This window comes from Pagrus major, chromosome 15, assembly GCF_040436345.1.
Source record: "Pagrus major chromosome 15, Pma_NU_1.0".
In the NCBI taxonomy this organism is placed as follows: domain Eukaryota; kingdom Metazoa; phylum Chordata; class Actinopteri; order Spariformes; family Sparidae; genus Pagrus; species Pagrus major.
Window position 1 is genome coordinate 8,702,674 of NC_133229.1, and position 27,158 is coordinate 8,729,831.

The following is a 27,158-nucleotide window of genomic DNA, read 5'->3' on the forward strand; positions in this document are numbered from 1 at the left end:
ACGCACACACACACACCCAAGTTACAGCATGTGATAAATCAGATTATTTCCTTTTAATGTGGAGCAGCACACAATTTCAAGTGCGACCTGTCAGGTGGGTGTTAAACCAGTGGGGCAGCTGTTCACGGAGGATCCTCTGTGTTAAAGTAAAGAAGTTGGAGAACAGTGTGTGGGTGGGGTGCAGGATCTGTAAGTCTCCGTCTGCTGCCTGGAGAGACTCCTTCTCTCAGCTGCAGCCAGCAGCAAGCTGAATCCTTGGGCTTTATTTAGACCTGGACATTTAGGCCTGGAGACATGAACTCCTGACCCACCTTTTAATGAACATAGATCATGTGTCAGATGCAGGTTTGAGGCTTTATAAAGAAAACAACAAACACCTTTTTTTTTTCTAACATTACAGGCACTGGTGCAGCTCCTCACCCGGTGGATTCACAGATGTGGAGCTGACCTTTAAAGCAGCCTCCAACACAATTATGTTTACAACCTCCTCTGCACACACATATCTCGAAATCACAATCTCTTCCCATTAAGTTACCTCGACACTTTCCTTTTTGGGGCTACTGGCATGCATGACGTAATTTGGGAAGCGCTCTCACTTGCAGTGTGTGTGTGTGTGTGTGTGTGTGTGCGCGCGCGCGGGCGGGGGGGGGGGGCGTCAGTGCGCACCAACACCAACCCGCTTGGCAGCTGTATTCCTTCGCTGTGATTGGGCGGAGGGCGGTGATTCCTTCTGTCACGATTTGGGTCGCTCCCACCGGAGGACACCGACCGTCTGAGTCCAGCCTTCACCGAGGTGCTCACCAGAGGAGACGGTGCACACAGGCGGGGGGGAGAGACGCATGAGGGTTTCGTCCCGGGAGCTGGACTGACAACTCGGGATTTGTCCTCCTGCCTAGGAGAGGAGAGGAGGAGAGGAGAGGAGAGGAGAGGAGGAGAGAGGGGGGATCTTCAGCTGGAGCGACCAGCCGCCTTTTCTTCTGTCGGGGCTGCGGTAAAAGTCGTTCACGATGCCGGTGTTTCACACCAAGACCATCGAGAGTATCCTGGAGCCGGTGGCCCAGCAGATCTCCCACCTGGTCATCATGCACGAGGAGGGGGAGGTGGACGGGAAAGCCATCCCGGATCTGACGGTGCCGGTGGCCGCGGTGCAGGCGGCAGTCAGCAACCTTGTGCGGGTGAGTCCCGAGTTCTGATCAGGGCGTCAATTCACATTTATCATCCAAACTTCCGAACCTGCCTGACACCTGACAGTCCAGCTTTCCTAATCAGTACCATGAATCATTAGAGCAGCAGATCACCAGAATACACAGGCAGCAGATCATTATTTTCCTGCGGTGCTCACAGGCAGATTTATGGCCAGAGCATCTTGATCTTTGCTCGCCATTAAAATGATATAAAAGCTGCCATACATTCAGCCAGCTGACGCTCGTGCGTGCTCCACGAGCTCCTGCAGTAGTTTTTCACGCGCGCCTGTGCGCACACAACACAGTAACATGACAAACTTTGCCCCCACTGACAATCAGATGGCCGCTGAGCTAAATGAAGTTTGTGGGGCGGAAGAAACGAGTGCTGATTGAATTAGCAGGATGCGTGTTTCTATGTCCCCCCCTAACTCCCCCCTCTCTCTCTCACACACACACACACTCACAGGGAAATGTCACTTGTGTCAGAGGCAGAGTTGTACTGTAGCTTTCTGTGCTCTCAGCTTCATTAAACTCAGTTGGATTATTGCAGAATTTGCAGTTTGTGCAACAATGACTTTAAGAAACTCATCCCATTCATCACAATAACCCCCACAGAGAAAAAGATACACTCTGTGGTCATCTATCAGACTCCCACACTTTCTTCCTGGCTCCCCCTTTTCTGACTCCTCCACCAAACCTGTCCCATTTACCTCCTCTGTCTCGTTTCTTCTCTGTCATCTTGAGTCTAAATGGTCATTTTGTGGAGAAATGAAGCAACGCCTCAGTCAGATGTCTCCTCTGCATTCACTGACCAGAGAAATCAATACAGGCCACATCATTAATGCTGCCCCGGGTCGCTGTTATTGATGCAGGGGGACAAGGCTTCATTCACTCATAAGAAATCAGCAGCAGACGGAAGGAAACTCACTCGCTCACACTTTAATTATTGAGGGAGGAAAGAAGCTGGATGTTAATTTGAGTCAGAATGTATTTCAGAGTGTGGGAGGTCACACTCTGGTGGAGCAGACTTCTGTTATTGCAGGCTGTGTGTCAGACTGAGGAGCTGTCTAATCTTTGCTTTCTCAGGATGTAAACAGACTACTTCTCTTCCAGCACCTTGACAGTTTCATTTTGCTCTCGCCTTTATGTCGTTTTTTCTTGTATTTTGCTTTTGTACATTGCTGCATCATCTCGCTCTCGGGCCTCATTTATAAAACAGGCATGATGCATTTTGATCTTCAGTGTGACTTAAGCAGAACACCATGTATAAGTAGTTATTTATAAAGCCTTACTAAGACTTGGAAATGATCTTATCTCTAAGAAAAGTCGAGACTTGACTTAAGTGATTTTCCTCCTGGTTATGTAGGGGTATTGCAGTTTGGGACTTGAACTTAGTCCTCTGAATAATACACGCTGCCTTGCTTTAATCTCCTCTACCATCGTCTTCCAAAAGATTTTCTCAAGAAGATTTTCTCTTCTGGTCCATCTCTGTTCTGACTTATATCTCATATGTGCTGGCATCATATAAGAGGAGATCACAAGGCAGGTGCCATCAGTTTAAGTTGATTTGAGATTTATAGATCACAGATGTGAGATTTACAAATAGGATTCTTAAAACCTGCTTAAGCTAGGTTTTTTATGCAAAGCATCTTTTATGAATCAAACACCGTCGGAAAATAATCTTATAATGAAGTTCAAGAACAATTTTCTTAATGAGGCCCCGTGGCTCCTCTGAATAACAAGATACTTGTTTTCAGTTGGACTGCCTTTCTGAAATAAAGTTTGAACCTGTTATTGTAATATGAAACTGGGATTCAAGCTCCGTGGTTTGCTCTCTGGAGAGAACCAAACTAAAGAAAGTATTGACTCAGTGCACTTTGTGATATTACTCAGCATGTGTGAGGATTTTTAAGTACGACAAATACATTTGGATTATGCAAATATGCAAAAGTTCATTAATATTTTGCACAGTCAGTGTCCATATTTACTTTTACACATCAATGACTGGAATATAGAAGTGGCCTGTGGAATAATATTAAATCAAGCCATTTAACTTGCATAAAAGCATAAAATGCTACTTTGCAAAACCTTTCAGTAAATTATTAGTCAGGGATTTTTAAAGGGACAATTCACCCAAACACAAATTTAGTTTAGAGGCCTGGTGTTTTTTGTGTGAATTGCTCCTTTAAAATAGCAAATGGTGAGTAAACCTTTTCCCTGGCTTCCCTGCACAAGGACACACAAGATCATGTTGATAAATATCTCATTAACTGATAATGAAAAGGGCTCCTCGGTCTAGTGTCTTGGTGAAAAATCCCCTTCGATGCGATACCATCCTGATGCACAAGTCCTTGATATCCCATCGCAGCTGGGCACACGTCCCCATCTCTCTCTCTTTCTCTCTCTTTCTGTGCTTGTCCTCGTTGATCCATTCAGTTAAACCATCCGGACAGTGAGCAGAAGGAGGCTAATAACAGCCCTCGGGCAGGTCGATGGGTCTCCGATGATGGAGATGCGAGGCTACAGGGAGAGATAAGGGCTGAGGACACAGTGACACTGGTCTGTCGGACAGAGGAAATGCTATTAGGATGGAGAGAAGAAAAGTAGGATGCAATAAAAAGTTAAAAACGCCCTCAGCTCCGGTCTTTTCAGGCATTTACTGTAAGACTCGAGGCACGGACACTCTGGTTAACAACACAGCTCAATGCCTACACATGCAGCTGAAGAACGATGAGTAGGTTCACTGATTGAGGAGTGAGAGGTAAGAAGTGGGTGACAAGAAGGTGTTGAAAGAGAGCACAGAAAGGTGCTTGTAAAATCAGCAGCAGTTGGTTGCCGGGAAGATAAACTTAATTAGATGTAAAGGACACCAAAAGCTCAAACACTTCTGAGCAGACATGCTTTATTTTAGAAAGCTGATTCATTTCTACACCTGCGCAGTTTGAGCGAAGATATAACACAGTTTACAGCAACATGCCACCGTCACCACAAGAGTCCCACTGCACACTGATACAATTACACTGTTAACCCCGTCCGGGGTGGGCTGACCGTGGGGGGTACTTAGAAATCTAGGTCACTGAGACACTTAGACACTCACGCATACGCAGAAGATGGTGTCAGTTTCAATCAGTCAGAGGTTCTGCGTGGGCTAACGGCGCCGATTCAACTAAAGATCTGAAAGATGCTGCTGGTGTGTTTGCCTGAAAGTGTGAGCTCGCTGAAGAAGTTGTGCTGCCTCAGTGGCGTTTGTGAAGACGCTGCTGCTCCTGAAGGAGTCAACATACATCCTGAGCATGTCTGAGGGGGAGGGTGGAGGAAGGAATAAATAGATTTACCATTGAGTGAAATAACCACACTCTGACAGAGCAGAGCAGAGAGAGAGGAAGAGGGAGAGGAGGGATGTGGATGAGTAGAACTGTCAAACAGTGTGATGCAGAACGAGGGAAGAAGAGGAGGGATGAAGAGGGGAAGAGCCATAGCCATTTCCAGTCGGACGCCGGCACCCTGTCAGGGAGGGAAAGTGTCTCTGGTGTCTTCAGGCCAGACTCTGCCAAGCCTTACAATCCACCCGCCCTCCTCCACCCCCCTCTACACACACACACACACACACACACACACACACACACACACACACCAACTGTTTCCAGCCTGCTCCTTCATGTAAATATGAGCCATCTCTTCTTGTTCTCTGGCAGACCCAGGATGAGTTTCCGGCTGTGGGTCCACACATCCCCTCTGCTTCTCAGTCTGCCTCAAATCTACTCTTGGCTAATGCTGTAAAGCAGGAATTGTATCATTTTTAAAAAAATCTTTGTATTGTTTTCTCAAATGCTAAAATGGTTAGATGATAAATTGGTCCGTTGATTTATTAAAATATGTAATTTATGTTCGAATAAGTCACTTACATATGTCTTAACAGCTGCACTATGCAGGTCTTTTGTATGAATAATGGACTACGTGGTCACTCAGAGATAACCAACAGAAAAGCACCACCCAACTCTTCACTTCCTCCCAGCTCCACCAACGCATTGTGTCAATTTTATATTTCACAACTTTAAAGGTCCAGTGTGCAGGGTTTTTGAAATTCCTTATTCATTACTTTATAATCACCTGAAACTAAGAGTCGCGATGTTTCGTTACCTTAGAATGAGCCTCTACAGAGGCAGTGGGTCGTCTTCCAGGGGAGTCCGCCATATTGCATAGCCATGTTTCTACAGTTGCCCAGAACAGACAAGCCAAACACTGACTCCAGAGAGCGCCTTATATGTTTTTAGCGGCTAACCTGTTAGCCATAACTACTTTATAAGGCCGTGATATGTCCAATAGGATTTTTAGCTTGTTTTAAGATACTTTGAGTCAGTTTATTGTACGCCAGATTTGCTTTCTTTTCTCAACTTCTCACCATTTTGAGACACATTATAAATGATTCACTGACTAATAGCAGGCACTAGAAAGGTGGCAGGATATGAGGAGAGACAGGAGGGACGGTGTGGAACCTTGATCTTGTGATTACATGAATTTGAACCAAGACATTGTCTGATGAAATATTCATTTATCATTACTTGCACGAGGTGACTTTTGCCGTCACTCTTTAATTGGACTGTTTCGTGTAATTTTGAATTCAGAACAATAAGCTGATAAAAAATGTGAGAGTGATGGCTTTACCCACACCAGAGCTGATGCCTGTGGATCTGAGATAAGACCCGGCTAATTGTAACGTGTCAGTTTTGATTGTCAGCTGTCTGTTTCCTGCTGAAGCAGTCGCACCTTTCAGGCTGTACAGGCACACACACATCACACTGTCAGTGTGTCCAGCAAACCACTTAACTGCGCATTCATTATGTATAGAATAATCGATTGCAACATAAAGCGTTGCTGCTTACAGGAAACTCTGGAGCTCTTTGATCAGTCACCTGATGTGACTCGGCGAGTTTGTCTGGAGTTTTCCATCAGGGTGTGCTCACTCGTAGAGCAGCATTCCTCACATTTTAGAGTCGGGAAACAAGTAAATTCACTAAGACACATTTAAGCCTTTGGATATACTATAATTGTGTTATTTGAGGTGTTTTTACAGTGTGTGTGAACACTCATAATAATGTTTCACAGTGACAGCACTACCATCATACTTTGAATTTATTAGAGTGATCATGAAATATATCTTATTAATGTGTATACACTTAATTCTCTCAGTCATCCTCATCAGTATCTTTGCTGCAGTCTGTAATCATTGTCAAGCGTTCAGCTCAAGTTCATGCTTAAAAACTTGAGCTAGACTGGTGCCTTCAAAGTAAGAGTTATTTAGTGTTGCACACATTAATTACACAAAGATCAAATCCCTGATGAAACTAGATTTCTTGTTTCTGCAGTTCCTAAAATAAACCTCTGATAATGACATTAATTATTGATGTGATACGAGCACAAAATAGATCAGCATAACATCGAGTTGTTTTTCTTGCTATATTTTAGTTATTACCAGGCACAGCATGAGCAGAATAGGAGAGAGAAGTCTACAGCAGCATACATGTCTGTAATTGCAAAATGGTTTGTGAAATCTGAAAATAATTCAGATGTGAGCAGTCAACCGGTTTGATCTCAGTTGGTGAATCTGTGCGTGCTGTGTGACGGCAGCCTTCTGAATCTCTGGAGCCAGAAAGTCCATTAGCTTACAGAGAAGCAAGAGACTGATGTCATCATCTCACTGTAATTGCATTCTCAAGTGTGTGTGTGTCTGTGTGTGTAGGTGAATGCTCGTGTGTTTTGTGTGTGAGAGTCAGTGCTACAGAGAGTTGTGGTTTTTCAGCCAGATGTGTCATTTTATAAACATTTGCAGAAGAGGCGAGCGATGTCACCCTGCTGTGTATCTGTGTGCTGAGGTGTGTGTGTGTGTGTGTGTGTGTGAAATTGAACTTTTAAATGTCTGTTTTAGTTCACTCTTGCTCCATCTCAGAGAAGAATGGATGTAAAAATTACAGTAACTTTAAAATCCAACCAAAACCCAAAGCAGCCCACAGTAGCTTTAGCTTTTAGCTGCAGTCAGTGCGACCCGTGAGAGCTGTCTGTTAAAACAGGGACCAGATTATATCGTACGTGAGCATATAATTCTAAAAATATGTTAAGGGTTAGGGTTATACTAAATATATTAAGACATCTTAAACCTCACAAAATAATACTTGAGGATTGCTTAGATTTCAACTTTTTAAACATGCAAACATTAAATGCAGAGATGATGTAATAAGAAATAAATTAGATTTAGATTCTTTCAGGAAGAAGACAAGAAGAAGATTGTAGCCACTGCACTAATTCTTTTCCAAGAAATGCAAAGACAGAGAGTCATAGGTCAAATAATTGGTCATGATTTTTGCTGTGGTTAGCCTTTTATAGGGCAGAATACACTTTCTATGAAAAAAATCAGGTGAGGTGAAATGGTTTCTTGTCAAACTTCTTATCAGTTTCTGCAAGTCTCTGCTTCAGGAAGCCTGGATGTCACATAAGATATACTTAGTTTAACAAGAGAGTGTGTAGCTGAGAAAGTCTCAGAGATTGGAAATATTTAAGTATCTTAGTGTTAGCTGATTGATAAGTCAAGGCTACCAATGTAAACGTGTAGAATTCCTCTTTTAATAGATATTATCATGTCCATACTTTGAAGTATGTTGTAACAACAATATGTAGTTGTGTAGGTGAGAATGTGAAAGGAAAAACTGCTTAATGGTGCAGCATGTAAGAACTGGCAGAAGTATCCACTTACTGTTGCTGACTGTAGATGCCGTTAGCTAGTTAGCTCGATTAGCCGGGCAGTTGGCGGTTGAGACTGGGAGCTTGGGGACCAGGGGAGTGTTGGTGTTAGCCTGCTAACACAGTAGCTTTGTACTGGGACCGGCTGGGGCTAGCTGGTTAGCATGCTAACTTCAGTAGATACTAGGGGTGTAAATTGCAAGTTTCATCACAATATGATATTATACCAATTCTTTGGACAACGATAAGATATTTTCCGACATCACAAAGTCTGCCACGATATGATTTTGATTCGATTCGATTTGATTCGATACAGGGCCCTGTGATTGATATGAGACGATATCATATGCCCATTTAACATAATCAGTTACATTTATATCAGCTCACAAAAAGCGGGGACGGCCTTCCATTCCGAAACACCTCCATTGCGAAACACCGCTGTTCCAAATCCGACTTTCAAGTTCCAATTACTTCCCATTAGGGTTAGGGTTAGGGTCAGGGGTTCCCCAATAGCCTTTTCAGAATAGCAGGGTCTTTAGAAAAAATGGGAAACCCTGCCATTACGAAGAATGGAAGTCTATTTTCGGAACAGCGGGGTTTCGGAAAGGCGGGGTGTAGCCACAAAAAGCAACTAAAATATGATTTGACAATTTTATTACTGAACTCTTCAGTGGAAATATTATTTTATTAATGGTTCCAGACATTTAAATTTTCAAAATAAAGGCGTATCTTAATGATGGCGGCGATATGAATCGATGTTTACATTTTGCATCGAAGCTATTGCATCGCTCATCATTGAATAGATATATCGATCCAGATCGATGTATCATTACACCCCTAGTAGATACTGTATCTCTGCAACACAACACATAGACATCATAATGTCATAATGTAAACTGTTATTTCTTCACATCCTGCTGATACTTCCTAAAATTCTCCCATATTGCACCTTTAATACAATACCAATCAAAGCAGGACTTGAATACTTAATTTTGTTTGTTGCTCAAAATAGAACTGCAAAATAGAAAGTCATGACTGAGTGCAAGAAAATCATCAAAGTTTGTAGTTTGAATCTCGTTCAGAAAGAAAACATTGTGAGGCGCAGACGGGGGAAAAACTCAAGCAGCTCTAATAGAAAAATCAATACTCACAGTCATGACTGTCAGGTTCAGTTTGTTCAGTGAAAAGGAAACATCCATTTACCTTCGCCGGATACTGAATATCCTTTGTGATTTAATGTGGAAACTTATTACAGTCTTGGCAAACTGGAATGGACATATATTCATTCATTCACTCAACCTTTATTTAACACAGAGAGGCAGGAAGAAAGACAAACAGGGAGCTTGGATCAAAATGGCGATAAAACCTGAAAATAATAAGAATATTAGTAAAATGTGAAGCCATAGTAATGAATTAACAATTAGAATTGAAGACAGATGAATTAACTTTAACAAGGTCAGCTGGAAATGAGGTAAGATGAGATTTCAAACTTAAATTTACCTAAGGATAACAATGAGGTCAAGTGTAGATTGTTGCAGACGCACAATAAGAAAAACAAGTTCAGCAAAAGAAGCTGGCAGCTGCAAAATATGAGTGCTTGGGCTGAATTCAAGTTTTTCATGTATAATAACAGTCAGCTGAGGCTGAGCTGTTTCCCCCCGAAGCTCGACAGATATGACATGCACGCATGGTTGAAATAGGTGTGAATTGATACACACCCGTTCACCCTTCAGGCTAATAATAGTGCCCGTTTGAATAGTACTTCCCGTCTTGCTGCAGCTAATTATAATAAAATAAATGGTCCATCTGTGTGTGTTGCAGGTGGGGAAGGAGACCGTTCAAACCACTGAGGACCAGGTGATGAAGAGAGACATGCCTCCTGCCTTCATTAAGTGAGTTCTTTGTTTACCTCCCTCCGTCCCTCTCTGTCTCACCCACGGTCACTCACACACAAAATTATGGAAATGGTCCACTTTATCTCAGCAGACAGAGAACTTGTTTTAAAAGAGGACTCCAGGCGACTTAATGTCAGGAAACCGGGCTGCGTTCCCAGCTGCAACAAAGAGCCACTTCTGAGGCTGAGTGAGCCCAGCTGACTGTCCAGCTCCAGCATCCAGATCTCTGAAGGGCTGTTTGTTGTTTCCAGCTTGGATCTGAAGAGCTGACATGAACTCTGGGTGCAGGCTGAGAGCTGCTTCTCAGCAGCCCCGGGACTTAGACTTCAGGCTGTGTTTGCTTGCCTGTATGTGTATTTGACTGAATTTTTTCCAGTTTGTTCCCGCCCCAATTTTCTTTTCTGTCGTCTCTTGATTTCTGATTTTTCCAATTAGCTGTAGCTAGATCCACACACACTGCTCTCTCAGGCCCACTCACACATACATGTTGCATTACACCATAAATCTCACTCACAGGGCTTAGAAGGGGGGCGTGTGGGAATGTGAACCAGCCTAAATATAGATGAACCAGCAGCCATCGATACCCTGACCAATGGGGGTCAGAAGGAGGAGGGACTTATTCAAGCGCTTTCAAATCCATCACCTTCTTCAGGTTAAAGTCATTATTGATCTTTAAGGAATATGCGTGAAAGTCCAAAACACTGACCAATCTAGCAAGAAATTAAAGGTTTTGCTATTTCCAACACAAAAAATCTGAATCCCCTGTTGAATTACTAAAATCACAGCTTTGTCATTGCTTTTTACTTGGAGGAGATGTCCTTCCAAATGCAATCTTCACTTTTCCCTCTGATCTATTTGATTTGGCGATCAATTCCTGTTATTGGTAAACGAGTATGCTGTCTTTTACCCTGACTGCTCGTCTTAAGCCCGCTGTGTTTTTTTCAGGGTGGAGAACTCGAGCTCGAAGCTCGTCCAGGCATCTCAGATGCTAAAGGCAGATCCATACTCTGTTCCTGCACGAGATTACCTGATCGATGGATCCAGAGGGATACTGTCTGGAACGTCCGACCTGCTCCTTACCTTCGATGAGGCCGAGGTGTGTGTTTGTGTTTGCCTCCTTATAGCCAAGTGTGTGTCCTCAGGACCACTCTTACCTCAGAGGTGTGGTATCCTTCAGCGAAATAAAGCTTTATATAGCTGCACAGAGGAAGGAGAAACTCAGCTTAGAGCAAGTCTGTAATGGAGTCTCATATGCAGCCAGATCTAATCACTGAGATCAAATGACTTCCCTCTGTCATAACTCAGGGTGTGTGTTTGTGTGTGTGTGGCTGCCTTTGCGTGTGTGTGTGTGTGTGTGTGAGGATATGGTATCTACCAGCCTGCATTGGTGTGTACGTGTGTGTTTGTGTGTTGAATCTTTGATGGCAGCTAAGTGAAGTCACATTGGGCACGTGATAATGCTCACCATCCCAGTAGCATCAGTAGCCTCATTTTTGTAAGAGCAACTTCTCACAGTCACAAGATGTACATCACAAGACTGTACACACACACACACACACACACACACACACACACACAAAGACACCACTCAACCAACAGTGTAACTTCAACGCTGTCTAAAAAAAGCTCATACACACACACGTGTGTCTCATCATTATCAGCTTGTGTTTTTACGCTTGAACTCATCTGCTTGTGATTATGTCTGTGTTGTGCCCCAGGTGCGTAAGATCATTCGTGTGTGTAAGGGTATCCTAGAGTACCTGACGGTAGCTGAGGTGGTGGAGACCATGGAGGACCTCATCACATACACCAAGAACCTGGGACCAGGTCAGCAGGAGCCTTCCCTTTTGAATCACTTTAAAGCTGCTGCACAGTCAGCAAGAGACGACTCCATGTGGTTCTTAAAATGTCACTTTAGGGGAGAAGTTTCATGCTGTGTGACTAAAATTGGAAATCACAGAGTCATGTCAGAGGAGTCCTCCATCCCAAATGTATTTGAACCAACACGTCCTCTTCTTCTTATGCTTGCAGTTTGGATAGGTTTAGGAAAAGATCGTGGTTGGGGTTAAATAAGTATGTTACTTATGTTACCTAGGCTATGTACGTGCGTATGTACAGTATGTTACGTATATAGCTTGATTTACATTATTTACATGACATAAGTTAAATGCGTTACCAAGTTAAAATCACTCAACGTTGACTTTTGGTTCACACAGGACACAAACAGCGATCTCCTGGATGAAAGTCCTGCACTTGTTTGACCCATCTGTCTATCTTAATCTCCTCCCTATGCAGACTTTGTCGCTCCTCCTCCTCACTTCCTCCTTTGCTGCCGTGATAATCACTACGGCCACTAGAGGTCACCGCCTAAAAATAATTGTAAATATGAGTCGTAATAAGCTGCTGTCACAGTCGACCTACATGGTCCTTTATCTGCTGATTTGAGCAGACACATTGTAGGCATTTCCATTTGTTTAAGGACAACTGATAATTGTTAATCTCAAAAATTGCATCAAAGAATTGGAGTCCTGTGAGCAGCTGAGTCTTTATTTAATTCCATTTACATTCAGTCCAGATAGTTACTGTTGTCTTTATATTTTAGACAAACAGGTTTATCACAAATGTGTCTGCTAAAACTAAAGCCATGCAATCAGCCTTTGTGTCAGACTGTTCTCTGGGTTAAAACATCCATCAGTCAGAATGAAACACTAAATGAAGCGACTGCTCCTCTGACACTAAGATGCTGTGATTAAGGATCACTGGCGGGAGAGCCGGACTATAAACAGGCTATTTATCATCAGAGGTAAAAGGTCAATTGTGTTGTCAGTTCGCGGTGGCATAATGAGCTGGAGGAAATCTGATGCCAAGGTTTTCTCACACACGACTGATGCTGTCATTGTACGAGATCAGTCATTCAGGAAGAAACGGTCTGTTTGGATGTGTTGGAACACCTCCGTGGTGAATACACTGGAGGATGCCCTCGGCCTCTGATTGTTGGAGCTAAACACAAGGCTACTACAATTTGTTTTGACCTCTAACTTTCACAGCACTGTAAATTCTCCCCATTCTCCGTCTTTTCCTCAGGGATGACCAAAATGTCCAAGATGATTGAGGAGAGGCAGCAGGAGCTGACGCACCAGGAACACAGACAGATGTTAGTCAACTCCATGAGCACAGTCAAAGAGCTGCTGCCTGTTCTCATATCAGGTGTGTATGTGAAACTGTGCGTGTGTGTTAGGGGGGGCAAACAACATTGTAGGTCACTGCACATCCAAGAGTTGTTATAGCAACGCTGATAATTACAGTCATTACTTTCTGGGGATGTCAGACTGACTACACACACATCGCCCACTAGCTGCTGTACGAGTGACTCTCGTATTGTAACTGCACCAGCAAAGAAGAGAAACTCTGTCACAGCTTTTGCAACGTTCAGCCGTGCACGTTAAAGCAACATGATGTGACTTCTGGAGAATGACAGTTGATTGTTGAGTCTCAACCCCAGGTCATCAAATACTGACACTTTGTGGTGGGTAAAAGTTTGTTTATAGTGCCGTACCACCAGACTACAGAGAAGCTTCTAGCCTTTTAGACTTCAGTTCATTCTCAGCACTCCGCCATTAAAGATAGATTTAATTTTATGAAGTATCTCACCAGGATAAGTCTAAATCGGACCCGGTGACAGACATTAAGTATACCTATGATAATTACATAGAAATAGCCGCTGATGGTCTTGTTAGCGTATCTACTGTAGGTCATACAGAGAGATCAGTAATAAATTGAGACTGCTTCATAACCAGCTAAACTCCTTGTAGTATGGTGCTGGTGATAATAATTTATTCATGCTGCCCCCAAGTGGCCAAAATATCAACTAATACAGCTTTAAAGCCACTAGAATTTAAGTGCTTATAGCAAGTTTGATATTATTCTGATGGCGTTTCTTTTGGGGTTTTGCCACAGTGCCTTTTTCGATGCTACAAATAGCTGCTTTACTGAACAGTTTAATATCTCTTGTGATGAGTCGATGCTCCTGTGTGATCTGTAATCATCATTAATACGCATGCTTTGTCCTCAGCTATAAAGATTTTTGTCACAACCAAGAGCAGTCGAGGTGCCGGCATCGAGGAGGCGGAGAGGAACAGAAGGTTCACCTTTGAGAAGATGAGCGCTGAAATCAACGAGATCATACGAGTCTTACAGCTCACCACGTGGGACGAAGACGCCTGGGCCAATAAGGTACGACCTGTGCTGCACATTTGAACTCTTCATTTTATACGCCCTTAAAAAACAACAACTTTACAACTCACATAATCACGTTTTGCTTTGGAGTGGCCGTTTGCACACACACATAGCCACACATCCCTCTCCGAGAAAATTCACTCTTTACTTTCTGTCTCCACTTTTCTTTTTGCCTGGTAGTATAACTCCTGGTTTTTTCTTTTTTCTTTTCTTTCTTTACCTTCCTCCTCCATTCTTTTCCTCCCTGTAGAAGGTAAGCCTGTTTCTCTCCCCCTCTGCAGTTTCCAGCATGCAAGTGTGTGTGTGTGTGAACGTATGTGTGTGTGTGAGCAAAAGACGGAAATATGTCCTCATGCTTACATATGTATCTGTCATGCTGGTATTTTACAGTAAGTGTGTCATGTGTTTTAGTCCACTGACTGTTAGCTGAGTACACACACTTCATCACTATATCGTTATATGTGCATCTGTTTGTCTCCAGATGTCCATTTGAGTCAAATGACTTGGAACGGATGACGGTTATTTACGTTTTTAAGCTCTTTTATAACAATTACTGCCTCAAAAAATGTAATCCATCGTCAATCATGGTGTTTTCCTTCTTATGTTGTTCATGTTTATGTGTGATAGAGCTGTCAGGAGCAATAAGAGGCTGTTTTGAGCTGATTATACTCTCTCTGAATGTTTTGGGCACATCAGTTAATAGAGGCTGTGCTATGAGGTCATTTACTGTGAAGTTCAAATCTGTTTCACTAGTCTAACCTGTAACCCTGCATGTTTCTCTGCACACAGCTACCTCAGACAATGATCTGTCTTTTTGTGTGTTTGTGTGTGTGTGTGTGTGTTTGCTGTGGACATACTCTGTGTATAAGCTGTGATAAGCACTTACTGGCAATGTGCGGGGGAAACCGCTGGCACATGATGACCGTCCAGCTCCTCTCGGGTCATGAATTATAGAAATAAGCTTGGTCGGTGTCCAGACACATCCATAATAGATGGGCTGTATTGAACGGCTCCACTTAAGCGTTTCATTCTCCTCTGAACTGGAAAGAGGCTTTTTGATTTTTCTGTACCATTCATAAAGCAGAGAGAGAGTTTGTGGCATTTTCGATGTGAGGTCGTTATCCTCCTTTCACAGCGTATCAGGTCATTAGTAAGGCTGTGCAGAATTGCCAAAAGCGGTTATAGTAGCTACTTTTCCATACAACTTAAAGGAAAAGCTCACTCAAAAATGAAATTCTGTCATTATCTACTCATCCCCATGCTGTTCGGAACGGGAGGTGATGTTTTTGGTCCACAAAACATTTCTGGAGGTTCACAGCAAAACAGGGTTACAGCATTCTCCTACACAACTGAAGTAGATGGGGACTTGTTTTAAAACATCTAGAACGAACAGAAAAAATATCAAATGTCTCCGTACAGCTCGTCCGGTGTGATCCAAGTCTATGGAAGCCCCAAATTTATTTGGAAAGACATTATTTACACCCTCAACACATGAACGAGCTTCTGCACCCACTATAGACAGGGTGCGCGCTGACACTTAGCTGTAGAGAGTGTAAATAATGTCTTTTCAAATCAATGTGGGATTTTGGGGCTTCCGGGGATTTGGATTGCACTGTGAGAGCTGCATGGATCCATTTTCTGTTTTTTTTTTTACATTTTAAAACAAGTCCCCATCTACTTCAGTTGTTTAGGAGAATGCTGCAGCGCTGTTTTGCTGTGAAGCTCCAGAAATATTTTGTGGACTATAAAACTTCACCTGACTTTCCGGCATGGAGGTGAGTAGATAATGACAAAATTACTAATGACTTTATTCATGGTAAATAAATAATTGATTACTGCTCTACAGATTGATAATAAACATTAATAAAAGTAACATTTGACCAGGTTGAGAGCCCTCAATTAAGTAGATACGTTTGGTAAACGCTTCTAACTTATTGATGGCTGACAAACTTTAGAGTAAACAGCCAAAAATGTTTGTAAATCATTAATAAATTGATACTGACTGAATTACAAATTTCCTTAACTCTTAAAAAAAGCTTGTGGTATTTTATATTTTTCTCATTGTCAACAAATCCCACAAAAAGATCAAAACCAACAGTGAATTGATCCTACTCACAATTATTACTCCTGTAGCCAAAGCCTGACATCACATACACATATATGTAAGTTGGATCAACCCAATCTACACCATCATGCTGCTGTAAATACTGACTTGCGTGGCAAATGTGTGTTAATCTGCAGCTGAAAGTAGTCCCCAACAACGGCACTATTCACTCCTGTTGTAGGAGTGTTAGCTAAAAATTACAGTAACCATCCTGTTTAGAAAATGGGGTATTCATTTTCAATGAGATTTACATCTTTTGGAGGAATTAATGGGCTAAGAGCCACAGGCAAGATAGAGTTTGAAAGTAGGAGGAGGCAAATAAATCACGTTTTTTTTGGTGTTTCATGGAGAGCAAGAAAAAATATATAAAATAACACCACCCTTTTCCTTTAATTTGGGTTCACAACCTCACAACCTAGAGTTATTTTAGCACATTCTTGTTAGAACAGTATTGAATTAGTTTTTAAAGGCGATTACTGACAACTCTATTTATTTCTCTTTACCTCAGGATATGGAGGCTTTGAAGAGATCTCTGGCTTTGATTGAGTCAAAGATGGCTCAAGCTAAAAGCTGGCTCAAAGACCCCCATGGACAACCAGGTAAGTGGATGTTCATACTTTCTACTATAACACTTCATCAGGATTTTAGATGATGGTCCTCAATGTGATCCTGTGGCGTGTCCTTGTCCTCAGGAGACCCCGGTGAGGTCGCCCTGCGCGTCATTCTGGACGAAGCTGGTAAAGTGGGAGAGCTGTGTGCTGGGAAGGAGAGGAAAGATATTCTGGCAACCGCGAAGGCTCTGGGACAAATGACTGACCAGGTTGCAGATCTACGAGCCAGGTAGAGTTTGTATGAGAGAAATCTAGTTTAACTGTTGTTTTTTTTCTTTTGTTTTTCTTTTTTTCCTGTCTTTTCAGCTGTGTATGTTTTTCTTCCATGACAGAGGCCAGGGTCCGACCCCGGGGTGTGTGCAGCGTGCAGGCCAGTGCTCACAGGGCTTAGACTTGTTATTTGGCAAAGTGGATGGTGCTGCTCGCAGATTGGAGGCTCTAATCAATGCCAAGCAGGCCATCGCCAGAAGGCTGGATGCTGCACAGGTCAGATAAAAACAACAACAACCACAGAGTAATAAATGTGAACCCTCTCCCCAGTAAATTACACCTCCTCTCTGCTTTGTATTTATCACATTTCTGTCTCTTTTGTCCTTTTTGATTTCCAAGCAAAAGGTTTGTAATTTTCAGTGAATAATTACAAGCTGATGTGGATTAGAGCCAACAGCTAAATGCTTAAAATATACAGTGTTTCGTGAGCTTTTCCCATCCTTTAATCAGATAACAACTTAGCCACATATGTACATTTTTCAGGCCTGGCTGGCTGATCCTAATGGCGGTCCTGAAGGGGAGGAGTTCATCAGAGCGCTACTAGCAGAGGCCAAACGCATCGCTGATCTATGTGAGGACCCCAAAGAGAGGGATGACATCCTGCGCTCCATCAGTGAGATCGCAGGCCTCACTGCAAGACTCGTGGAGCTACGCAAACAGTACGCTCTCCTTTCCTCTGACACATGCACGACCAATGACGCTTTGTGATTACTTTAAGTAATTCTTAGACCCTCTTTTTGTAGGCTCAATCTACAACCTCATGCCACCAATAGGTGGCATATTTTACCTGCCTGGAAAATATGTTGTTGCCTGTCAACCCTGGGCATCAGCCCTACAATAAGGTTTCTAACTGTTTGAATACGGGGTGATGGGGTCATGTGGAGGGTCGGTGAGAGTTAAAGGAAAATACCACTCAATTCAAGGTTCATGCTGCAGAGTTTCATGCTTGAAATAAGTTTCAGTCTAGACCAGTTAGGTTGATAAATGGCACCGTAAATCAGTGAATCACAGCAAGATGAGTCACGGTTAGGAATATTTTTTTCTGAGCTCCACTTCCACTCCATGTACTGACCATAAAAGGAAAACAGAGATAAACATGAACAAGTAAATCAAATGACTCAGCTGGTTTCCAACATAGAAAGAAAACATAGCACTTAGATCTGAAACATTGTGTGATCTTCTGTATGAAGGACCGACTGGCCACAAAATAAATACTATAAGAAGAAATTATTTCTTATTCCACACTCAAAGACGACATTCACACGGCAGCCATTTTCCTTCAGTGTCTCACTCCATGTGAGAAGACCAAATGTCGTACAGCTGTGTGGATAAAGTCTTAGTCTTCTTACCGTAATGAAGCTGAAGAATTATTGTCCTGGACCAGAACTGCTTACAGTGTAAACCAGTAATGAGCTTTTATCTTCATTTCATTAGATGAAAAAACGGCATCAGCCTTTGAAAGTGGTATTTCCTTTTAAGCTGGTGTCTAACGGGTGGTTGATGCTAAACATTTGAAGGGTTTGAAGTCTGTATGTAACGGCGAAATTCGACACTTTTTGTTTCCTCCGTCAAACCACCTCTCTTTCTGTTGCTGCCTCAGGGGTAAAGGTGACAGCCCAGAGGCCCGTGCATTGGCAAAGCAGATCGGGGCGGCGCTGCTGACCCTGCAGTCCAAAACCAACCGAGCCGTGGCCAACATGAGACCAGCCAAACCCGCTGTCACCTTGGAGGGGAAGATGGAGCAGGCGCTCCGCTGGGTGAACAACCCCGGAGTGGACGACAGAGGAGTAGGTGAGCACGGGTTGGATGATGTGGTCAAAAATAAACACTCTGACCTTCAACGCCTTTTGTCAGCCTGTGTGGGTGATGGAGAGCATGTGAATACTCATTCATGCCAACATTCACCGTTTAATCATTCTGAATGTGGTACAGAATGTTTGACTGTGCTGGTGACTGGTGCCATTTCCTTAAATGCCCACAGTGAGGTATCACATGCATGAATCACTAAATGACAAACTTGACCTACTTAGGGGAGCATTGTAGTGTTTTAATTCTTTGATGCCAGCTGCCTTATTCCTGTTTTGTCTTTTTATTGTCTCTTATTTTCTCACATGCTTCCCTTTCGGAGCAGAGTATGAGATACTAGAGTGGAACACAGGTACCTGCCCACTATATGTTTTCTAAGAAGATGTAACCAAAATCTATAGAAATGAAACTTTATGAGGTCAACCACAAAATACACACCCTCGTCTCTTAGTTACAGGGAAAAAAATACATGAAGTCACATCTCACCTCTTTTTAGTACTTAAGACAACCATAAGACAATATGAAGATGCTCTACTATATGTCAAAATAAGGACATGTAACAATTACAGGTCATGGAGCAATTTTAGTCTAGTTTTGATTGAACACACAGGAAATATTGTGTATCCAGATGTGATAATGACCTCTGCCCTGTGTCTTTCCCTTAGGTCAGGCAGCGATCAGAGGGATGGTTGGAGAAGGGAAGAGGCTCGCAGGAGGCCTGCTGGGCCCGTATCGACAGGATATGATCGGACGCTGCGACCGAACAGAGGCTCTCATGACTTCTTTGGCAGACATGGCCGGCAGGGGCGAGGCTGAGGCTCCTCACGCACGAGCTACAGCCGCACAACTGCAGGACAGCCTGAAGGTAACTCAGTGGTCTCACAAACACACAGGTTAACTTTAAAATAAGTCAAAGCTCAGGTTTAAACTCATTAGAAACTTTCACTGTGCATCCAAATGTTGTTGAAACCCACAGAGGTTGTTAAATTATAGAGAAGATCACAAAGTTTACATAGATATCAAATATGTTTAATTTCAGGGGGAAATGAGAATAAAATGATGCACAAGAAAATTTCCATTTGCAGCAAACTGAAAGTCATTGAAAGTATTGGTGTGGAGCTCCACCTAGTGGACTGACTCGATAATCCCTGCTCTTACCAGGACCTGAGGCAGCACATGCAAGAGGTGATGACCCAGGAGGTATCGGACGTCTTCAGTGACACCACCACCCCGATCAAACTGCTGGCTGTGGCTGCAACTGCTCCTCCTGACGCCCCCAACAGGGCGGAGGTCAGTAAAGTAAAAAAATCTGACTATACTATTATGTTCATGTCCATAGTCTGACTCCGTCAATATTCATGTTTGTAGGTTTTTGAAGAGCGTGCAGGGAACTTCGAAGCCCACGCAGGTCGGCTGGGGGCAACCGCAGAGAAGGCTGCTGCCGTGGGAACAGCCAATAAAGGCACAGTAGAGGGCATTCATTCTGCTGTGAAACATGCCAGGGAGCTCACACCACAGGTGCTAATATTTGTTTAGCTGTCCCTGATTTGCATGGTTGCATACCTGGATGAAACATGTGGCTGTCAGAGTCTGAGTGTGACATGTCTGTTGATGTCCAGGTGACATCTGCTGCTCGGATCTTGTTGAAGAATCCTGGAAATAAAGCAGCTTACGAGCACTTTGACACCATGAAGAACCAGTGGATCGACAACGTGGAGAAACTCACTGGTGAGGATTTTCTCAACATTTCTTGTGTTACATAATTCATTGACAGTTTCTGCCTGTTGAAGTAGATGCAGCATTACAGCAGCCTGCAAATATATTAATAGATCTCCCACACTACATCATCATACTGCGGATGAGATTTAAAGGGTTAATCCGCGTGTTCATGTGTCTCTCAGGTCTGGTGGATGAGGCCATCGACACCAAGTCTCTGTTAGACGCCTCTGAGGAGGCTATAAAGAAAGACATCGACAAATGCAGAGTTGCCATGGCGAATGTTCAGCCCCAAATGCTTGTTGCCGGGGCAACAAGCATAGCAAGACGAGCCAATCGCGTCCTGTTGGTGGCCAAGAGGGAAGTAGAGAACTCTGAAGATCCGCGGTTCAGAGACACAGTGAAACATGCGTCGGACATCCTCTCACACACCATCTCACCCATGGTGATGGATGCTAAGGCTGTGGCCGGGAACATACAAGATAAAGGTACCGCAGTGCACTGTGCAAACACATGTTCAAGATACTGTATGACACAGGTTTGTTCACTTCATTATCTGTCTTTATTTGTCACTCTCTCCTCCACAGCTCTGCAAAAGGCCTATTTGGACTCGTGTCTGAGGATCCTGGCTGCAGTCGGAAAAGTTAGAGAAGCCTTCCAACCTCAGGAGCCTGACTTCCCTCCTCCACCACCTGACCTGGACCAGCTCCATGTAAACACAGTCAAAGTAACATATTTACTATTACCCACAGTAAAACTGTGAATGACCCACTGCTTCTTCAACAGCATTAACTAAAATGTAATGCTTTTCAGAGAGGGAAAGTGAAAAAGTGCAGCACCGCAACATATGTGTGTCTGTGTGTGTTTTCTCCAGGTCAGTGATGAGCAAGCACCACCCAAGCCCCCCCTGCCAGAGGGTGAGGTTCCCCCTCCTCGGCCCCCTCCTCCTGAGGAGAAGGACGAGGAGTTCCCAGAGCAGAAGGTTGGAGAGGTGGTCAGTGAGCCCATGATGGTGGCCGCCAGGCAGCTGCACGACGAGGCACGCAAGTGGTCCAGCAAGGTCAGTTCACACAAACACCCCGAGGAATATACAGTTTACAAATCCACTCATTAAATGCATATAATCAGTAGCATACATACAGTTGCAATACACTTGTCTGATGATGCAGTACTGTCTCATATTCTGTGAATACCCTGAAATCAAGTATTTCGTCGCGTTGATGCTGAAATGTGGAGATCAGTGGCTCGATTCCACTTTTCAGAGGGAAACTGGAAACTGTCATCTGTTCGAGGTGTCTGCATGTAAGGTTGTTAATGGCTTACACATGCCCAAAGTAAATAAGGATAGAGAAACAATCAACTGTCACATCTACTGAAGAAGTAGAAGACAAGTGCACTATTTATTAGCAGAAGACTTTATATTCTTTGCACTCTGATACCTGTTGGTGTCTGTGTTCTGTATGTGTGTGTCCAAGTGTTTCTGTGTGGAGGAACTGTGTATGGGAACACTTATTCTGTGTTAATAACCATTGATTATGCAGGAATAAAGCCCTCTTGCTCTCTCTGTGAAGCTCAATTGTTCACACCTGTTTATTGAACAGTGCATCAGAGATGCACAATATATCTCTGTTTCCCAGCACACTGCTAGACTCTTAAATACACCAGAAAGATGTCAAGCACTGGTTTTAGTTACAGTTAGAAATTCTTTGATTGTGCAAATGCTTTAAAACTGTCAACTCAGCCACTGCTAGAGTCAGAGTAAGGCCCATCATCCACCTGCTACCTGCCCGAACCAGCTCCTCTTCCTCTTTTTTTCCCATCTTTGCTTGCGCGTGCAGTTTCACCTCCCTCTCCCTGCTCCTTCACTCGTGCTTGTACTCGCTCCTCCTCCCTCCTGTGAATCTTCCTGTCCTCTGTTCTTCCATCCAGTGCCTCTCATACTGTACTAAATGCCTCCTTTTCCCATGCTTCCTTCCCTCCTGCCGGCTTCCCCCCTTCTTCTCCACATTCCTCCTTTTTTTCCTCCTCCCGCCCCCTTTGCCTCCCTCCCTACCACCACCAACGATCCCCCCCTCCCTCCCCTCCCCTGCCCCCGACCAGCCTGAGGATGAGGAGGCAGTAGAGGAGAGGGAGGTAGATGATGAAGATGAGTTTACTGATGGTGAGGATGACTATGAGCCAGAGCTGCTGATGATGCCCTCCAACCAGCCTGTCAATCAACCCATTCTGGCAGCTGCCCAGGCTCTCCACCAGGAGGCGCGCAAGTGGTCCAGCAAGGTCTGCGCATGCACATGCACATGAATGCACACACAACCAGACGTGGGTCAGATGGTATTTCTTTGACCCCCCCTCACACACACATACACACACACACACATCCACGCATGCAAACACAAGGAAAGCCCTGCAGGACAGAGAAGAAGCACCTTAGCTGAGTCACTGTGGCTGCACAATCGATGAGCTCTGCATCTGCCACTACCATGGAAACGTCCAACCAGCTGTGGCTGCCATTTTCTTTTACTATTGTTGCATCACACTCAGACATGGTTGACACACGGTCATGCTGATGCCATGCTAAGGTTGTACTAAAGGAGGTCAAGGATTGTTGGAATGGCGAGTTTGTTTGTTGCACCACGTGGATAAACTGGTACTGGCTTCACACGTCCCTCCCTTATGTTCATGATTAGGTAAAGTGGTTTAAAGGAGGAGCCAGGCGGCGCTCTGTCGCACTCTTATCGCTGTTGTCAATCACTCGTTGTCTGGCCAACCTGTGAAGCCAAGGATGACAGTTTCCCAAAGACTTCTGGGTGATGTAGTTTTGACATTAGACTGCCTGCCTGCCTGCCTGGTATGATCACCTGCTTCTGCTTCTTAGTCTCAGGGTGTGAACTGATGGCTCCATCACCTCATGGGTACTAACCTCAGGTTGATGTGAGGGAGACAGTGAGAACCTCAACACTGTTTCCCTCTAAAACTATGGATTTTAATTTCAGATTTATCTTCTTCAATGAGGATTGAAGAACACGTGCTAACCTGAACTGACACTGCATGCAGCTTTCTGCTTTTAGATTTAGTGTCTTTAGTGTTTGATAACACTGTTTTCAGTATCCTACATTTTGATTATTATCAGTATTATCATAAAAATATGTGGAAACATGACTCATACAATGTTTTCATTGCATCCTCATCTCTTATCCAAAGCCATCCTCCTCTCCAGTATCCTGCTCACAGCTCTTATTGCTCCCTCCTCCTCCCTCCCCCTCTTCACAGGGTAACGACATCATCGCAGCAGCCAAGCGGATGGCTCTGCTGATGGCAGAAATGTCTCGGCTGGTGCGTGGTGGAAGCGGGAACAAACGAGCGTTGATTCAGTGTGCAAAGGACATCGCCAAGGCCTCAGATGAGGTGACGAGACTGGCCAAAGAGGTGGCCAAGCAGTGCACTGACAGACGCATCAGAACTAATCTGCTACAGGTAAGGACAAACACATTGGACCTGTTCACACCTGGCCTTAGAATGTGTCTTCACATGAGTCTAGAGTGACCGCTTGTGATTGGATCTCACTTCCCCGCTCTATACGCAGATAAACTGTCAGGAGGCACCCATGCCCTTCCTGTGCGTGTCTGACTAGGCATGGGATGATATTAACATTTCATGTCACGAATATCCTGTCTAATAGAATTACGATTAAAGATATTATCCCGTTAATCATCAACATATTCTCAAAACTTTCAAATAAAAATAAAATTGCACTAAAAAACATACTGGAATCACTTTAACCCTACATTTTGTTCGGAAACACATCTTAACACAACTTAAATATGATGCTGTTGGCACGCAAACACTTAACCCAAGATGCACATTAATGCCAGGTGTGAACAGAGCCATACGGACACAAACACATGCTGAAAAGTCCTCTATGTCTTGTGCAGAAAATAATTCACATATTTTTGCCCTTTCAAAGGTGTGTGAACGAATCCCCACCATCAGTACTCAGCTGAAGATCCTCTCTACTGTCAAAGCCACCATGCTGGGACGAACAAACATTAGTGAAGAGGAGTCCGAGCAGGTAAACTCACAAAACTGACGATACGGAGTAACAATTATTATATTGTATTATAATTATTGATTGATTAATGTGTACATCTCTCTATTGTTGCTGGTAAAATGTTTTAACTTGTTTATTTGCTGCAGGGTAGCTGAAGAATTTCCCCCCTGAATCGATTAAGTTTTATCTTAATCAATAAATCATCAGAATTTGTTTATTATAATTTGAACCAGCAAAGTGATTAATGTTATGAAATAAAAGTACAATATTTTCCTCTGAATTGTAGTGGAGTATAGTAGTAGTAGAAAATAGAAATACTCAAGTAAAGTACATGCACTATCCCAGAATTGTACATAGCTACTTTATTTTGTTCCCTCTTGTTATTTCACCTCTAACTGCTTCCCAATGTGTCCTTCACCAGGCCACAGAGATGTTGGTCCATAACGCCCAGAATCTGATGCAGTCAGTGAAGGAGACTGTCAGAGAGGCAGAGGCAGCCTCCATCAAGATCCGAACAGACGCAGGATTCACCCTCCGCTGGGTGCGCAAGACCCCCTGGTACCAATAAACAAGCCTGGTCACTAAAACTAGTTAACACTAACTTGGATTGCACACACCTCGAGTCAAAGTAGCAATCCGCATACTCATCAGGAGTAAACATGTGCGCGTCCTCAAAGAGGAAACTGCAGGTGATTTTGATCCATCCTCCGCTGTAGTTTGGGTGTGTGTCTACCAGGATCCGCCAGAAAAGCAGGTTTCATTTATCGGAGTGAGTTCAGCTTTGCTGTCCAGTTCCCTTTATCTGTATCTGTGGAGTCACGCAGGCTAATCGGAGACAGTTTTTAATATATATTTTTGGTATGTTGTGTTACAAGAGTTTATTCAAATCCCAGGTATATATATTTTTTGCATGGAAATTTGTTCTATTTTCTAAAGGCAAAAGATGACAATAATATCTCCTAGAGGACATTTACTTTTAATTCAGTTTTTCTCAGTGAGAGTTTCTTATTGTCTATTGTATATACAGTGATTATTTGTTTTATGGACAACACTCTAGCTATGAGCTTTATACACTGAGTTTGGAGTCTTGCGTGGGCTGATGAGCTCTCCTCTCTTCATGTTTACTTTTAGTAATAACGCTGTTCTTAACTGAAGATCATTGAGGTCAAAGGTGATGGATCATCGCTGGTGTCCGGCGGTGTTTATACTTGAAGAACTAAAAGGTCTTCTTGATTAAACATTGTTATAACTTATAGGCAAATGACACAGTTTCAAAAGTGACTGTATAATTTGAAAAAAAAAAAAAAAAATGTATGTGTGTCAGTAAAGTTTTTTTATTGCAGGCGAGTTGATAGATCATTTTACTTGACTGTCACAGTATGAGCAACAGTCAGGTAAAAGTCAAGATTAGTTAAGATGTTTTTAATTCTTTGTTTGAACTTTATTTAACTTTCACGGTGAACAATGCCAAAGGATTTCTTTTACATTACTGTAAGCTTCATGAGGTTCACAGAACAGATCATTTTCTTTAGAGACTCTGAGGTACTTTTTTAGCAAAAAGAGAAAATGTTTTCCCTTGCTTTGCTTCTTTCTTTTTTTTAATTACTTATTAAAGTGCTTTGTTTCTGCACTATCTCTGTAACAGTTGAACTGTTCGGACATTTCTTTTCATAACTGATCAAAACCACTGATTTTAACAGTCATTCAACATCCTGTTTTTTTAAACTTTTCTCCAGTAGTCCCACCCTGAATGTTCAGACGCATCATTTTAACACAGATTTTCTAGATGACCCAGGTGGTTTCGAGAACAAAAACAACCTCTAGTTCTTTCAGGTTTAAATAAAAAAAATGTATAAAATGTTTTTGTCTAGAATAATTACACGGCAGTTACGGATTAATTCATTCATGGATCAATAAGATTGGATCATTCCCTAAACAGGATTTCATCATCAAGTTTTCCTCCATATTTTTTACAATGGCTAGAGATATTTAACTGTTAAATGGAGAGTTTGTATGTAAACAGTATGAGCCGTCCACACGATGGGACGGGACAGAGCTCTAAACAGCAGCACAGAATGTTTAACCACGTTTTCATCTTTATTTGGGCCTACCGAGCATGTAGCAGTCACTGACCCCTCACTGAGAGCCACAGGGTGTACTTCTGTGTGTACTTGATGTGTTCATTCACACCCTGAATGTATTCTGATAGCTTCGAGCCCTGCCAACACATCTGCTGTGCCTTGGAAGAATAAAAGACTATAATGATGACTGGAGTCGGCCTCTTCATTCAACGAAATGAGTGTGATTTGTCGCATTTTGTTGGCCATTTTAGTTATTTTTTGAATATTTTACACTCATATTCTTACATAATGCAACTTGCAAGCTAAGGATGGTGAGAATGTCATTAGTAAACTATCAATTGGACCACTACTACTGGAAAAATTTAACTTCTGACCTGCTCCTGGTGTTTGATCTAATATTGAAAATTAACAGTAAGAACAATTCATTCTGAGGGGGGACATTGTTGTACCAAATGTCTTAATCCAGTCTGTT

General features: G+C 43.0%; 1 protein-coding gene across 2 annotated transcripts; it reads left to right on the forward strand.

Moving 5' to 3' along the window:
• The first annotated feature begins 1,007 nt into the window (after positions 1-1,007).
• On the forward strand, positions 1,008-26,873 carry LOC141008890 (vinculin-like). 2 transcript variants are annotated; one of them, XM_073481244.1, is made up of 22 exons: positions 1,008-1,175; positions 9,741-9,811; positions 10,760-10,910; positions 11,533-11,641; positions 12,899-13,021; positions 13,887-14,047; positions 16,663-16,753; positions 16,847-16,994; positions 17,098-17,251; positions 17,519-17,694; positions 18,636-18,826; positions 19,507-19,706; positions 20,003-20,131; positions 20,210-20,359; positions 20,461-20,569; positions 20,743-21,045; positions 21,145-21,269; positions 21,432-21,617; positions 22,658-22,834; positions 23,828-24,031; positions 24,522-24,626; positions 25,027-26,873. In XM_073481244.1, the coding sequence occupies exons 1-22, from the start codon at positions 1,008-1,010 to the stop codon at positions 25,171-25,173; spliced, it is 3,378 nt and encodes a 1,125-aa protein (XP_073337345.1). In that variant the 3' UTR covers positions 25,174-26,873. The 2 variants fall into 2 exon arrangements, with proteins under 2 accessions (XP_073337345.1, XP_073337346.1); XM_073481245.1 differs by lacking the exon at positions 22,658-22,834.
• Positions 26,874-27,158: the final 285 nt, after the last annotated feature.

Bases quoted from the DNA above. Each gene is read 5' to 3' on its own strand.
- LOC141008890 (XM_073481244.1), top strand. From the start codon at position 1,008: ATGCCGGTGTTTCACACCAAGACCATCGAGAGTATCCTGGAGCCGGTG. The intron at 11,642-12,898 runs GTCAGCAGGAGC...TCTTTTCCTCAG, and splicing joins CACCAAGAACCTGGGACCAG to GGATGACCAAAATGTCCAAG. The intron at 16,754-16,846 runs GTAAGTGGATGT...CCTTGTCCTCAG, and splicing joins AGACCCCCATGGACAACCAG to GAGACCCCGGTGAGGTCGCC.